Source organism: Salmo salar, chromosome ssa02, assembly GCF_905237065.1.
Source record: "Salmo salar chromosome ssa02, Ssal_v3.1, whole genome shotgun sequence".
Lineage (NCBI taxonomy): Eukaryota > Metazoa > Chordata > Actinopteri > Salmoniformes > Salmonidae > Salmo > Salmo salar.
The window spans coordinates 45,797,447-45,812,639 of NC_059443.1; the positions used below are offsets into that span (position 1 = coordinate 45,797,447).

Below are 15,193 nucleotides of genomic sequence, written 5' to 3' on the forward strand. Positions count from 1 at the left end.
TGCATGACACAAGTAATTTTTCCAACAATTGTTTACAGACAGATTATTTCACTTATAGTTCACTGTATCACAATTCCAGTGGGTCAGAAGTTTACATACACTAAGTTGACTGTGCCTTTAAACAGCTTGGAAAAATCCATAAAATTATGTCATGGCTTTAGAAGCTTCTGATAGGCTAATTGACATCATTTGAGTCAATTGGAGGTGTTCCTGTTGATGTATTTCAAGGCCTACCTTCAAACTCAGCGCCTCTTTGCTTGACATCATGGGAAAATCAAGAGAAATCAGCCAAGACCTGATCTCATACAGCTCAGTAAGGAGACGCGTTCTGTCTCCTAGAGATGAATGTACTTTGCTGCGTAAAGTGCAAATCAATCCCAGAACAACAGCAAAGGACCTTGTGAAGATGCTGGAGGAAACAGGTACAAAAGTATCTATATCCACAGTAAAACGAGTACTTTATCGACATAACCCTAAAGGCCGCTCAGCAAGGAATAACCCACTGCTCCAAAATCGCCATAAAAAAGCCAGACTATGCACATGGGGACAAAGATTGTACTTTTTGGAGAAATGTTCTCTGGTCTGAAGAAACAAAAATAGAACCGTTTGGCCATAATGACCATTGTTATGTTTGGAGGAAAAAGGGGGAAGCTTGCAAGCCGAAGAACACCATCCCAACTGTGAAGCACGGGGGTGGTAGCATGTTGTGGGGGTGCTTTGCTGCAGGAGGGACTGGTGCACTTCACAAAATAGATGGCATCATGAGGTGGGAAAATGATGTGGATATATTGAAGCAACATCTCAAGACATCAGTCAGGAAGTTAAAGCTTGGTTGCAAATGGGTCTTCCAAATGGACAATGACCCCAAGCATATTTCCAAAGTTGTGGCAAAAAGGCTTAAGCACAACAAAGTCAGGGTATCACAAAGCCCTGACCTCAATCCTATAGAACATTTGTGGGCAGAACTGAAAAAGCGTGTACGAGCAAGAAGGCCTACAAACCTGACTCAGTTAAACCAGCTCTGTTAGGAGGAATGGGCCAAGATTCACCCAACTTATTGTGGGAAGCTTGTGGAAGGCTACCTGAAATGTTTGACCCAAGTTAAACAATTTAAAGGCAATGGTACCAAATACTTGAGTGTATCTAAACTTCTGACCCACTGGGAATGTGATAAAAGAAATTAAAGCTGAAATAAATCATTCTCTCTGCTATTATTCTGACATTTCACATTCTTAAAATAAAGTGGTGATCCTAACTGACCTAAAACAGGGAGTTATTACTAGGATTAAATGTCAGGAATTGTGATAAACAGAGTTTAAATGTATTTGGCTAAGGTGTATGTAAACTTCTAACTTCAACTGTATATGTGCAGATGAGGATGTGCAAGTAGAAATACTGGTATGCAAAAGAGCAGAAAAATAAATATGGGGATGAGGTAGGTAGGTAGGTAGGTAGTTGGTTGGTTAGATGGGCTGTGTACAGCTGCAGCGATCGGTAAGCTGCTCTGACCGCTGACGCTTAAAGTTAGTGCGGGAGATATAAGTCTCCAACTTCAGTGATTCAGTCATTGGCAGCAGAGAACTGGAAGGATAGGCGGCCAAAGGAGGTGTTGGCTTTGGTGCTACGGGTGGGTGTTGCTATGGTGACCAGTGAGCTAAGGCGGAGCTTTACCTAGCAAAGACTTATAGATGACCTGGAGCCAGTGGGTTTGGCGACGAATATGTAGCGAGGACCATTCAATGAGAGCATACAGGTCGCAGTAGTGGGTAGTATATGGGGCTTTGGTGACAAAACGGATGGCACTGTGTTAGACTGCATCCAATTTGCTGAGTAGAGTGTTGGAGGCTATTTTGTAAATGACATCGCTGAAGTCAAGGATCGGTAGGATAGTCAGTTTTACGAGGGTGTGTTTGGCAGCATGAGTGAAGGAGGCTTTGTTGCAAAACTTTTTGGATTGGAGATGCTTAATGTGAGTCTGGAAGGAGAGTTTACAGTCTAGCCAGACACCTAGGTATTCATAGTTGTTCACATATTCTAAGTCTGAACCGTCCAGAGTCGTGATGCTAGTCGAGTGGGTGGGTGCGGGCAGCGATTTGTTGAAGAGCATGCATTTCGTTTTACTAGCATTTAAGAGCAGTTGGAGGCCACGGAAGGAGTGTTGTATGGCGTTGAAGCTCGTTTGGAGGTTTGTTAAAACCTCTTACATCTAGACGTTCCGCTAGCGGAACACCGCTCCAATATCCAATGATAAGGCGTGGCGCGAAATACAAACTCCTCGAAAATCCGAAAACTTCCATTTTTCAAACATATGACTATTTTACAGCATTTTAAAGACAAGACTCTCCTTTATCTAACCACACTGTCGGATTTCAAAAAGGCTTTACAACGAAAGCAAAACATTAGATTATGTCAGGAGAGTACCCAGCCAGAAATAATCAGACACCCATTTTTCAAGCTAGCATATAATGTCACAAAAACCAAAACCACAGCTAAATGCAGCACTAACCTTTGATGATCTTCATCAGATGACACTCCTAGGACATTATGTTATACAATACATGCATGTTTTGTTCAATCAAGTTCATATTTATATCAAAAAACTGCTTTTTACATTAGCATGTGATGTTCAGAACTAGCATTCCCACCGAACACTTCCGGTGAATTTACTAAATTACTCACGATAAACGTTCACAAAAAACATAATTATTTAAAAAATTATAGATACAGAACTCCTTTATGCAATCGCGGTGTCCGATTTTAAAATAGCATTTCGGTGAAAGCACATTTTGCAATATTCTGAGTAGATAGCTCGCCATCACAGGCTAGCTATTTTGACACTCACCAAGTTTGGTACTCACCAAACTCAGATTTACTATAAGAAAAATTGGATTACCTTTGCTGTCTTCGTCAGAATGCACTCCCAGGACTTCTACTTCAACAACAAATGTTGTTTTGGTTCCAAATAATCCATAGTTATATCCAAATAGCGGCGTTTTGTTCGTGCGTTCAAGACACTGTCCGAAGGGTGATGCGCGGACACGTATCGTGACAAAAAATGTCAAAATATTCCATTACTGTACTTCTGTTATACTCACAGACACCATTTAAACAGTTTTAGAAACGTTGGAGTGTTTTCTATCCAAAGCTACTAATTATATGCATATTCTAGTTTCTGGGCAGGAGTAATAACCAGATTAAATCGGGTACGTTTTTTTATCCTGACGTGAAAATACTGCCCCCTATCCATAACAAGTTAACACAGTGTCCAAAGAAGGGCCAGATGTATACAGAATGGTGTCGTCTGCGTAGAGGTTAATCAAAGAATCACCCGCAGCAAGAGTGACATCACTGATATATATACAGAGAAAAGAGTAGGCCTGAGTATTGAAACCTGTGGCACCCCCATAGACTGCCAGAGGTTGTTGTCGGGAACTGGAATACGCTGTGATACACGTTGATCCAGAGCATCCCAAACATCTGAGTATGCAGGCCATGGACGAACTGGGACATTTTCAGTTTCCAGGAATTGTGTACAGAGCCTTGCGACATGCTGGAATATGAGGTAATGACGGCGGATAAATGGCACAACAACGGGGCTCAGGATCTTGACACGGTATCTCTGTGCATTCAAATTGCCATCGATAAAATGCAATTGTGTTTGTTGTCTGTAGCTTATGCCTGCCCATACCATAAGCCCACCGCCACCATGTGGCAATCTGTTTACCACGTTGACATCAGCAAACCGCTCGCCCGCATGACGCCATACACGTTATTTGCCATCTGTCCGGTACAGTTGAAACCGGGATTCATCTGTGAAGAACACACTTCTCCAGCGTGCCAGTGGCCATCGAAGGTGAGCATTTGCCCACTGAAATTGGTTACGACGCCGAACTGTAGTCGGGTCAAGACCCTGGTGAGGACGACGAGCATGCAGATGGGCTTCCCTGAAACGGTTTCTGAGAGTTTGTGCAGAAATTCATCGGTTGTGCAAACCCACAGTTTCATCAGCTGTCCGGGTAGCAAGTCAGTCTCTGTGTGTGTGTGATAGTGGCTACATTTGGGGGAGGGGTTAAGTGGGGTCTCTAATGGTGTGTATACAGCTATAAGAAGCGGCAGTGGGGAGGATTAAGTGGGGTCTCTGACTATGTCTTGTACAATGAGCCTTGATGGGTGTGAAAGGCCCATTCCGCCGTAGTAACGAGGCTAATGAATTCAGACTAATCGATTGTCTCAGCTCTCTCTGGATTAGATGCAACCTTGCTGGAAGGCGCAGGCAGAGTGTGTGTGTGCATGTGTGAGAGACGAGTGGGGAGTGCAAGGGGAGCTGAGGGGGTGCCAGTACTAACCCCTGCCTCCCTCCCCTCCATCCCTCTCTCCCTTGCTCCATCCGGGCGAATGAGGGGACAGGAGGATCATCTCCAGTCTAAATGAGATTACAGCTCCTTCGGCTGCTTATCTGGGCTAATGCCAGCCGCTGTGGGGTCAGGCAGACACAGCAGCCAGAGCCCAGTCTGTACAGGGGATCTGCCCTGCCCTGCTCCTCTCTACCCGGCACTGCACCGCATGACCTAATCCCCCCCCAGAGATGGGAAGAGTGAGAGAGCGAAGAAGGGGGAGGAGAGAATGTGAAAGAGGAAGGAAGTGGAGTATAGATGGAGGTGGAGAGGTGGTGTGAAGGAGAGGGAGATGCTGTGGTTCTGTTGAATAATGGATGTTATTGGTGTGTGTTTCTCTCCTGTGTGTGTGTGTGTGTGTGTGTCCTACAGGAGGGTCCATCAGCGCAATGTCCAGCCTGGCCATTCAACATGTCCCCCCGGTGCCTGGCTGCCTCCTCCCAATGCCAGCGTGGGTAAAGACCGCCACCTAGCGGTTGCAGCAGCTCTCTGGGCCCACTTTTTCCCCTTCCTCCGCAGCCTGCGCCTTTCCAACACCCCTCCTGCCCAGCTGGCTGATGCTGCCGCAGGTCAGAGGCTCACACTGAGAGAGTAGGAGGGAGGAGGATAAATGTTCACTGTGTACAACAATTTCACACTATGGGTTGCACACACTAACAATTGTCTTTCTCATAAGATAATATACACTGTCTGCCCTTGTCTCACTGTTTCTCTCGCTCTCTTTCTCTCTCGTCAGTTCTTTTACTTTCAACATCTTGCATCTTTGCTTTGTGTTGACCATGCAGTGACAAATCTTTCCATTATAGTATGACTCTCTCAAACTTATTTTCCATGGTAGTTTCCGTAAGGTAACGTGGTATGAATGTTGACTGTCTTTTCCAGGATTTACACTGCTGGCCTTTGACCTTCCTAGCTCTGCCCCCCAAGACCTCCAGCCCAACCCCATCCAGTCCATCATGCAGTGCTTCAGCTGGGACGACATGCTTCACCCCCTGCTAGTGACTCGCTACCTACCCCACTTGCTCCAGAACAGGTAACATTACTCCAGTACATTACCCTAGTAAGCAGAGTCTGAACTTGTCCAATAGAAATGCTTGTTTTTATTTTCTGTTGCAAAACACTTTGCTACGGAGTGCACCAATGAATATGAACCATGTGTGGTGGCACACATCCGAAAGGATCATTCTGAGCAAGGTGCTGCACAAAAATCATTGATCTACAAATCACCTTTGCATTCCAAACTACTATCCATCAGGTGAGCCTCCCTTATACAGATTAGCACATCTGTGCAGAGCCTTGCTCCGGTGGAACATAGAGATTGAGAGCCACTACATTGCGGTCAGACTGCACAGAATCACTGATCTACAAATCACCTTTCATCCCAAACAACAACTAATTATTCGATCAAGATTATAAATTCTGTGCCTCACCTTACTCTAACTTGTGATTCCCTTAGAACATATTTGTTGTCTGTTCTATGTCAAACTGACCTCTCTTCCCCAGTGAGCTGGTGTATTCAGTGAGCTCCGGCTGTGGAGGTTCCGTGTCGGCCTCAGCCCAGACCCTGTCTGTGAGAGCCTGGTTCCGCTGTGTTCTGCAGCAGCACATCCACAAGAACCCAGATGGCACCGACAGCAGAGCAGGTACAGAACCTCAACCTAGAACCCTGGACATCCGACCATTTATCAAACGCTTTTATCCGAAGATACGTAGTCATGCGTGCACACACTGGCCAGGCCTCACTGGTTTCCGTTCAGCAGTCAGCAATGGAAAGACATCCTCAGTAAGTTAGGCCACGTTAAAACACTACACTTACACTTCTTGTCTATTACCATATTATGATCACTTCCCATTAGTTTCCCTTTTTATGTATGTGTATTTCTTTAAGTTTATTTCAGTGTTTTGTTGTGGAGATGTAAAATGTGTCTGTGTGGCTCAAGTTGGAAAGAGTGTGGCGCTAGAAACACTTAAGGTCGTGGGTTCAGGTCCCATAAGGAACTAATACACATTCTAAAATTGGCCAGCATTTACACAGGCAGCCCAATTTTGATATTTTGCCCAATCAGATCAGATATTTTGCCAATAAATTGGGCAAAGGATCAGAATTGGGATACATGTGTAAATGGATAAAAGTGTCTGCTAAGTGGCATGTGTGATTTTATTTCTGACGTGTTACTGACTTCTTCCAGGCAGGGCTCTGGAGGAGCAGCTGTCGGAGCTCACTAGGCTCATATTAAGGCTCCCTGAGGTGGACTCCATACTGCAGAGGGCCGGGATGCAGCCTGGAGCCGGCAGCAAGCTAGTGCCCAGGTCTGCTCTGGAGATGTTCATCAAGGTACTAACACACACACACACACACACACACACACACACACACACACACACACACACACACACAGTGTAACAGGGTAGCTTGTCATCTCACACACGCATGTGCACAAAGATATTTGCAACATGCACGATACATACAGGTAACTGCCAAAATAAAGGAAACACTTGAGTAAATGAGGGATACAAAGTATATTGAAAGCAGGTGCTTCCACACAGGTGTGGTCCCGGAGTTATTTAAGCAATTCATCCCATCATGCTTAGGGGTCATGTATGAAAAATGACCAGTTGCCCATTATTTTTGGCTACCATGTCTAGAAGAAGAGCACTCAGTGACTTTGAAAGAGGGGTCTCAAATGAGCAAAGGGGGTTTAAAGGGTGTGTGTGTCTCACTCACCAGATCTCAATCCAATTGAACACTTATGGGAGATTCTGAAGCGGTGCCTGAGATAGCGTTTTCCAAAATTGAATTTTCTCCTGGAAGAATGTCGCATCCTTGCAATAGAATTCCAGACACTCGTAGAATCTATGCCAAGAAGTATTGAAGCTGTTCTGGCTTGTGGTGGCCCCATGCCCTATTAAGACACTTTATGTTGGTGTTTCCTTTATTTTGGCATTAACATGTATATATCAACAGCATACGCTGAAAGGCAAGTCTGCATTTCCATACAAATACAGCTTAAATACATTGTCGCTTTATATTTTTCTCTCTCAGGCTGTGGGGCGTGTGTACAGTGGGCTGCAGGTGTTGTCTGAGCGTTCTGCCATGGCCACCCGTGCTCTGGACTACACAGGGGACATCATGAAGTATATCAAACACTACCTGGTCAATAAGAGTCCTCAGGAGGGGCTGCTGCTGGCCTACTGGGCTGTGGGTGGGTGTATGCATCACAGAGGTCTGCCCCTATCACCTTAGGCTGTTGTGTAACTCTCTAAGGACTGGATAGGTGTAAGGTGGAGCTATAGCCATATTGCTTATACCTATCCAATCATTTCAGATCTCTACAAGTACATAGAAAAGATATTGGCTAGAGGTCAATTTGGTATTGGGTGAGAAGGAATCGGCGTGTTTACGAGGATCAGGATTAGCAATTCTGCCCAGCGACTTGCTTCGAGCCTATCGCCTCAAACACGTTGAATGTGTGTGTGTGTGTGTGTGTGTGTGTGTGTGTGTGTGTGTTCTCAGGGTGCGTTGTGAAGCACTGGAGTCCCCTGCTGGCCACCTCCAAGGCCCAGCAGCTGCTGTTCAACATAGTCAACGGGCTGCTCCTCCCTAACTCTCTGTCTGGGCTGGACAAGGCCTTGAGGGACAGCCTGTCCCTCTACCTGCAGGTGGGCCGCATGCACACACACCCGCCAACACACACACTCCCTCTACCTAAAGAGGATGTTACTGACTACTCCACTTTGGATACTTCTGAAAGTACTAGCAGGGTTGAAGGGGAGGAAAGAAAAATCCAGATGTATTTTCCGTGAGCCTTAATAATACTATACTAACTGACCTCTCTCTCTGTGTGTCTGTCTCTCCTTTCCTCCCCTCCAGGGTCTGTCTATAGCAACCAGTATGTCTCAGTCTCAGGGCGCCTACCTGAAGAAGCAGCTCCGGGATGTCATCTCCAAGTACCTTGACCATTTCCTGCCTGCCACGCCATCGGTTGGGGCCATAGCCAATCACCCGGTGCTGCTGGCGGCATGCGAGGCCACGCCCACCCCACGTGGGGCAGCACTGAGAAGGAGCATCCTGCAGGTGATCAGGTAGGATTCTGACGTTCTGGGTAGAGATTGCTCTTAGGCACAGATCCAGGATGAGTTAACCCTGCCCAAATAATTAGGTAAGGGAATGCGAAGTCAAACTGACCTTGGAGCAGTGTCTCAGGACAACTTCATCCTAATCCACCTTGACAGCCTCCTAAGAACATCTACTAAATGGCCAGACATTACTGGCTCAGTGTCATACCTCGTCTGTGTCTGTCTCTCTAGTGAGAACTTCCTGCATTTCAAAGGCAACGCCCCTCCTTCCCGCCTGGTCACAGTTCTGGCCTTCCTATTGGAGCTGCTGAGACGGAACAATGACAGTGACCCCGCCCTGCTCACCATGCCCCTCCCCTCTCTGCTCCACTGCCTGAAGCTGGTCAACGAGCCTCACGGTGAGAGTCCACACACAGAAAGACACGTACACACAGTAATCATATTTGTGAACAATATGCCGAACAAGCTTGCTGCTATGGGTGTTTTTTCTAGGTTTTTCGTGTGTGCAATATGCGTGTGGTAACTAGTCTAAAAGCAGCTGTGCGTTCACAGTGAGGAGGACCAGTACAGAGGCCCTGCAGCTGGTGGTGGAGAGATGTTCAGCCGCCGCAGGGGATGCACCATGCGACCAGATCGTCACTGTTCTACAGTGAGTGACACCAACTGCCTTTACTCTTCCTTCTCTCTGCATTCAGCACTTGGGTCGTGTCTATTAATGTACACCGTAGCAAAAAATTTTTTTCAAATGTCGGACAAGTTCATGTAATGCTTCCCTGTTTCACTCAGTTCAGAACATTTCCTTCCGTTTCGTGTCTACTGAACACGACACTGTCCTAGGGCAGCCGTGCTTTTTGAACCATCACGGTTAGACATGTACATGTCTGCGATGCTTTGTGTGTGTATAAAGCATGTACATTATCTCTGTCTTACTGTGTCTGTGTGTTCAGGTCCTTTGTGGAGGAGAACGAGGGGTTGTATGACAAACAGGTGTACAGTGTTCTGGAGACGATAGCTGTTCTGGACAGTCGTGTGGTCCAGGTCCTGATCCCTATTTTGTCGCTGAGTCTGAGGAACACAGAACACAAGAGAGGACTGGGCAAGAACACCACACTGAGGTAGAGTTCTAAACCTTACTGTATCCCAGTCTCTAGTCTAACCTAACCTAGACATAATCCTATTTTTAAGTACTGTTGCCTTTTTTGGATGCCTTTATATCTGTTTCCCCTCAGAGAATCTTGTCACCAGACCTGATATAAGACTACGTTTACACGCACCACAAGGAATCATTATCGCACGGTATAAATTGCGTGTTGACCTATGTGGGGGGAAACATCTGAATTATAGGGAATGGGACTTTCGTCCTATGTTGATTCTATTGAAATGCTTTACAGTAGTCGTAAAACCATGAAGTCAGTGTGTGACATGCCAGATATCAAACCACACCACTAATTAAAAAAAACACAACCCCCAACACACAAATAATTTTGTCAATTTTAGAATAAGGCTGTAATGTAACAATGTCGAAAAGGGGAAGGGGTCTGAATACTTTCCGTGTGTGTGTATACCGTTCAAAAGTTTGGGGTCACTTTGAAATGTCCTTGTTTTTGAAAGAAAAGCATTTTTTTTGTCCATTTTAAAATAACATCATATTGATCAGAAATACAATATTAATGTTGTAAATAACTATTGTAGCTGGAAACAGCTGATTATTTTATGGAATATCTACATAGGCATACAGAGGCCCATTATCAGCATACATCACTCCTGTGTAATCCCAAGTTTATCAATTTAAAAGGCTAATTGATCATTAGAAAACCCTTTTGCAATTATGTTAGCACAACTGAAAACTGTTGTCCTGATTTTAAAGAAGCAATAAAACTTGCCTTCTTTAGACTAGTTGAGTATCTGGAGCATCAGCATTTGTGGGTTCGATTACAGGCTCAAAATGGCCAGAAACAAAGAACTTTCTTCTGTTCTTGTTCTGAGAAATGAAGGCTATTCCATTTGAGAAATTGCCAAGAAACTGAAGATCTCGTACAACGCTGTGTACTACTCTCTTCACAGAACAGCGCAAACTGGCTCTAACCAGAATAGAAAGATGAGTGAGAGGCCCCGGTGCACAACTGAGCAAGAGGACAAGTACATTAGAAAGTGTAGTTTGAGAAAGACACCTCAAGTCCACAACTGGCAGCTTCATTAAATAGTACCAGCAAAACACCAGTCTTAACGTCAACAGTGAAGAGGCAACTCCTGGATGCTGGCTTTTTAGGTAGAGTTGCAAAGAAAAGCCACTTGTGAGGACTTGTGAGGCGTCTGTTTCTCAAACAAGACACTCAAATGTACTTGTCCTCTTGCTCAGTTGTGCACTGGGGCCTCCCACTCAGGTGTACTCATATTTTTCTTTCTTTTTTTATCTACAAAAATGTCTAAACCTGTTTTTGTTTAGTCATTACGGGCTATTGTGTGTACATTGATGAGAGAAAAAAAAACCATTTAATCCATTTTAGAATAAGGCTGTAACGTAATTTTCTTGGGGAAAAGTCAAGGGGTCTGAATACTTCCCGAATTCACTGTATATATACAGTGCTCAGTGACACAGTCAACTCTGTATGAAATATACTGGATCTTGTGCTGTGACATCTTTGTGAGTCATTTTGTGACTCCACTCTCACTCTGCATGTGTGACAGGAATGCTTACAGGAATTTGCTGACCCTGCTGGGGGACGGTGGTCAGGCGGAGATCATCAGCCTGGAGCAGGATTGACCCTTGACCCCCAGGACCAGGTCTCCATGCTGTTGACCTCAACACCACTGGGCTTCATGTATAGAAATTGTCCTGTTGGTGATACAGATCATAATTTATGGTCAAGTTTCCATCTTCATATTGAAATATTTTTCAAAAAGGTGTTAAGAAATAAAGTGACGAAATAGGATTATGTAGAAGTGCATGTGTTGTATTTCAGTTTCCTAATTTCACAGGCATGGAATGAGTGTGTGATGCATATAAATGTATAATATTTTGTTCTAACTATTTCTATGGTGTGATAGTAACTACTGATAGTAGACATAGTGTGCTCATGCACTCTTTTGTTGGCCCAACTTTACAGGCAGAACCACCTCCTTTCCTGACACTGTATCCCTCGTCAAGATACAGCCAGAGTCCGAAAGATTACTTCTGCTCTTTCCATTCCCTTTTTCCTTTGCAATCTTCATGCAATCAGGCTTAATTTCATCAGTCAGAATTTCACGCCTGGTCGAACTTGTCAAACAAAAATGCACTCCCCAACATAAAACATATTTTCACATGACCCTCCCCTTGTACTGTAGTTTATATGTTGTTGCATAGCCTCCCCTCATATAATTCACTAAAAATAATGTTTACAACCACAAATCAAATGACTATAGCAACCATGTGTTTATAAATGTGGATATGTGCTGGAGGAAACACCGTCAAGCTGGCGATCGAAATCATCTTGTAGGCGCCCGGTCCGCCAACAAGGAGTCGCTAGAGCGCGATGGGAGAAGGAAATCTCGACTGGTCAAACCCTCCCCTAACCCGGACGACTCTGGGCCAATTGTGCGTCGCCTCTGAGTCTCCCGGTCACGGTCGGCTGTGACACATCCTGTCAAACCCGGGTCTGTAGTGATACCTCAAGCCCTGCGAAGCAGTGCATTGGACCATGAGCATAGTTTGCTTTTTAAACACCACAATCAAATAGACTGTCAATCTCGTCAAACAGAAAATAGGTCTACATCCCTCCTTAACTTGTAGGTCTACCCAGTATTGAAAGCTTGGCTTGAAAGTCTCGGAATGTGATTAAGTTTTTCCATTCATCAAATGGACACTGCACATTTTGGACGAAAGTGCGCAGGTAGCCTACAGGAGACTTTTGAAGTAATCAGATTAAAACATTGTGACTGGTTGTGTGTTTATGCAACATATAAAAGGTAATTAATACATTTTAAAAGTAAAATGGGTAATATTGAAGCGTTAAGATTCTAGACGAGCAAAGAAGAGCTGCTCAGATCGGCGAGGAGGCAGGGCATGTGTTGAGCTTTCCTGAATAACTGGGCCTGCTGAGAGTCCCATTATTATAAGACCATATGCGAGAATGATGATCCGCAACAAGACAGCACATCTCGGTATCAGAAGTAGAAATACAGCCAGACTGACCTGCTACTGTACCTTTCAACATTTATAAGCTGTCGAGAGTAGACTCACAACTTATCCAAATCACAGGGCTTTTGCACCATTATTCAAATTACATTTTCACTGCAGCCTAGTGTAGAATTTTGTACCTACTTGAAAACAGCAATGCAATTATTCATTGCATTGTGGTGTTGTAGGCTACACGGATAATTGTATTGTCCTTGAACAAGATCAATTGGGGAGCTTTTTGAGCTGCGTGTCTCATCTTTCATGCTTAGTGATGCACCTGGCTTATCCACTATTCCTCTTTATGTGGTTTATATTGAATATTGGTGCAGCTTTGAATGATATGTGTGCCATGATTGCTAGTTAGCCTATTGAGTACCACAGTATGAGTCATAAACCCCAGAAATGGTTCCAATAGTTTTTTTTCACCATTCATTTTTCCATCTGGGATTTTAGAACTACTTCATATAGGGTCTTTGTTTCGTGTAGGCTTACCCTGGCGTGACGTTTTGATAACCACGCAAATCTCTCTCAGACAAGGTCACTTTTATCAATAATTAGATTGATGCGAATATATTGATAAAACTCCTTGTCCGAGAGAGCATTACACAGCTCTCAAAACCTCACAATTAATTGCATTTCATTGTAAACTTCACGATGTGAAAAATAAATGGCGGAATATACATTTTCATTTTTTATGGGTATTATATGCTTCCCACAGTTGTGTCAAGTTGGCTACGGGACCATTGTTCATACCCAGCAGCATTACAGTTCTTGACACAAACCACTGCACCTGGCACCTAATCTGTTCAAAGGCACTTAAATCTTTTGTCTTGCCCATTCAACATCTGAATCGCACACAATCCGTGTCTCAAGGCTTAAAAATCCTTAACCTGTCTCCTCCCCTTCATCTACACTGATTGAAGTGGATTTAACAAGTGACATCAATAAGGGATCATAGCTTTCACATGGTCAGTCTGTCATGGAAAGAGCAGGTATCCTTAATGTATACCTGTGGTATAGTTAAGCAATAAGGCCTAAGGGGGTGGTATATGGCCAATATACCACTGCTAAGGGCTGTTCTTACGCACGACAACGCAGTGTGCCCGGATACAGCCCTTAGCCATGATATATTGGCCATATACCACAAACCCCGAGGTGCCTTACTGCTATTATAAACCGCTTTCCAAGTAATTAGAGCAATACAAATACATGTTTTGTCATACTCGTGGTATAAGGTCTGATATACCATGGCTGTCAGTCAAACAGAATTCAGGGCTCGAACCACCCACTTCATAATAATAGTTAGTGTGTGGAAAAGCGTACTGCATAAGGGAAGTACCAAAACACCTCGAAATAGGGGATGTGCACGCAAACAGATGAAACAATTAGCTAAGGATAGAATAAATGATAGTAAATCTTGCAAAAGGAAGAATGTAAACCAGGGAAAAAGCACACTACCCTCCCCTGTGCCCAATAGGAAAAAAACCCAACCCTCGCAAAAGCAAATACTTATTTTTAGACAACACTCCCCTATTTCATACTAAGACAATACAGCGGATTAACTTGCTCGAGTCAACTTATGGGCTTTATTGATACAGTACTGTACCTCTTTATTGTGAAAACAAGACATGTTTTTTCCTCACACTTCCTCTCTGCTGGAGTTTGGTGGAATTACAGAATTATTTTTTGCTCATAGTAAAACAAGACGTCTTGAAAATGGCATAAGACAGTGGCAACACATAGCTTAGGTTCTCCTACATACAGTATGTTGAGTATATGCACTGTATGATAACAGTGGTCAGACATTCATTGAACTGTTAAACAGTCTTAAATCCTGAGCTTGAATAGAAAACACACGCTCAAGAAAGAGTAAGATGGGTCCACAGTTCACACATAACAGGTTTCAGTTGAAATGACCTTGGATGGATCCATTGGCTTTGTATGGAGTAGATGGGTCATGGTAAGTAGTAAGTAAGTACAGCTAGTTAGAGTGCCAATAGCCCTAGAGTGCATTAGTAAAAGAGGGAGCCATTTCACTCCGTAGAGTGCTCTGCTCCCCTTGAGTGCTCCAGCATTGCGATCTCCTGTTCTGCACCATTGACTAGAGCAGCCCCTTTATTCAACCAGTCATCTGAGCAGGGTTGGGGTCAATTCTATGTCAATTCAGGATATATTATTCCAATCGAATATCTATTATTCTCAATGCTTTTCAATGAGCAAAACTGTAATCAGAACTTCTGTTTTACTTCCTGAATTGAAATGGAATTGACCCAAACCCTGCAGCTGATGGAAGATCAGTCCATCACAGGGTAGCTGAATAGGGAACCTCCTCGAGGTCCCCCCCTTTCATTCAGGGCCAAGTTTTTGTTCAGTTTGTGGGTAGTGTCAAGGCCTCAGGATGGGCAGTGACGCCTACACTTGGAGTGGTTAGGTTGGGATCCTGAATCTGGGGAAGACGTGGGTAATCTTATCTGGGTGGCAATAGTGTGTGAATGCATTTAGAGGAAGAGCGGGGGTGTTGTAAAGGAGTTATTTTGTGTTACATAAATGTATGTCCATATGA

General features: G+C 44.1%; 1 protein-coding gene across 3 annotated transcripts in view; it reads left to right on the plus strand.

The window, feature by feature from the left end:
* The window catches only part of mms22l (MMS22-like, DNA repair protein), a 29,362-nt gene extending 17,583 nt beyond the window's left edge, over positions 1–11,779 (plus strand). For all 3 annotated transcript variants that reach the window (XM_014168882.2, XM_014168892.2, XM_014168873.2), the window contains 11 exons: positions 4,767–4,963; positions 5,277–5,427; positions 5,898–6,037; positions 6,584–6,729; positions 7,438–7,597; positions 7,909–8,054; positions 8,266–8,477; positions 8,703–8,869; positions 9,024–9,120; positions 9,419–9,586; positions 11,160–11,779. In XM_014168882.2, the coding sequence (XP_014024357.1) occupies positions 4,767–4,963; positions 5,277–5,427; positions 5,898–6,037; positions 6,584–6,729; positions 7,438–7,597; positions 7,909–8,054; positions 8,266–8,477; positions 8,703–8,869; positions 9,024–9,120; positions 9,419–9,586; positions 11,160–11,235 (1,660 nt within the window). In that variant the 3' untranslated portion in view covers positions 11,236–11,779. The remainder of the gene's footprint in view (positions 1–4,766; positions 4,964–5,276; positions 5,428–5,897; positions 6,038–6,583; positions 6,730–7,437; positions 7,598–7,908; positions 8,055–8,265; positions 8,478–8,702; positions 8,870–9,023; positions 9,121–9,418; positions 9,587–11,159) is intronic.
* Positions 11,780–15,193: the final 3,414 nt, after the last annotated feature.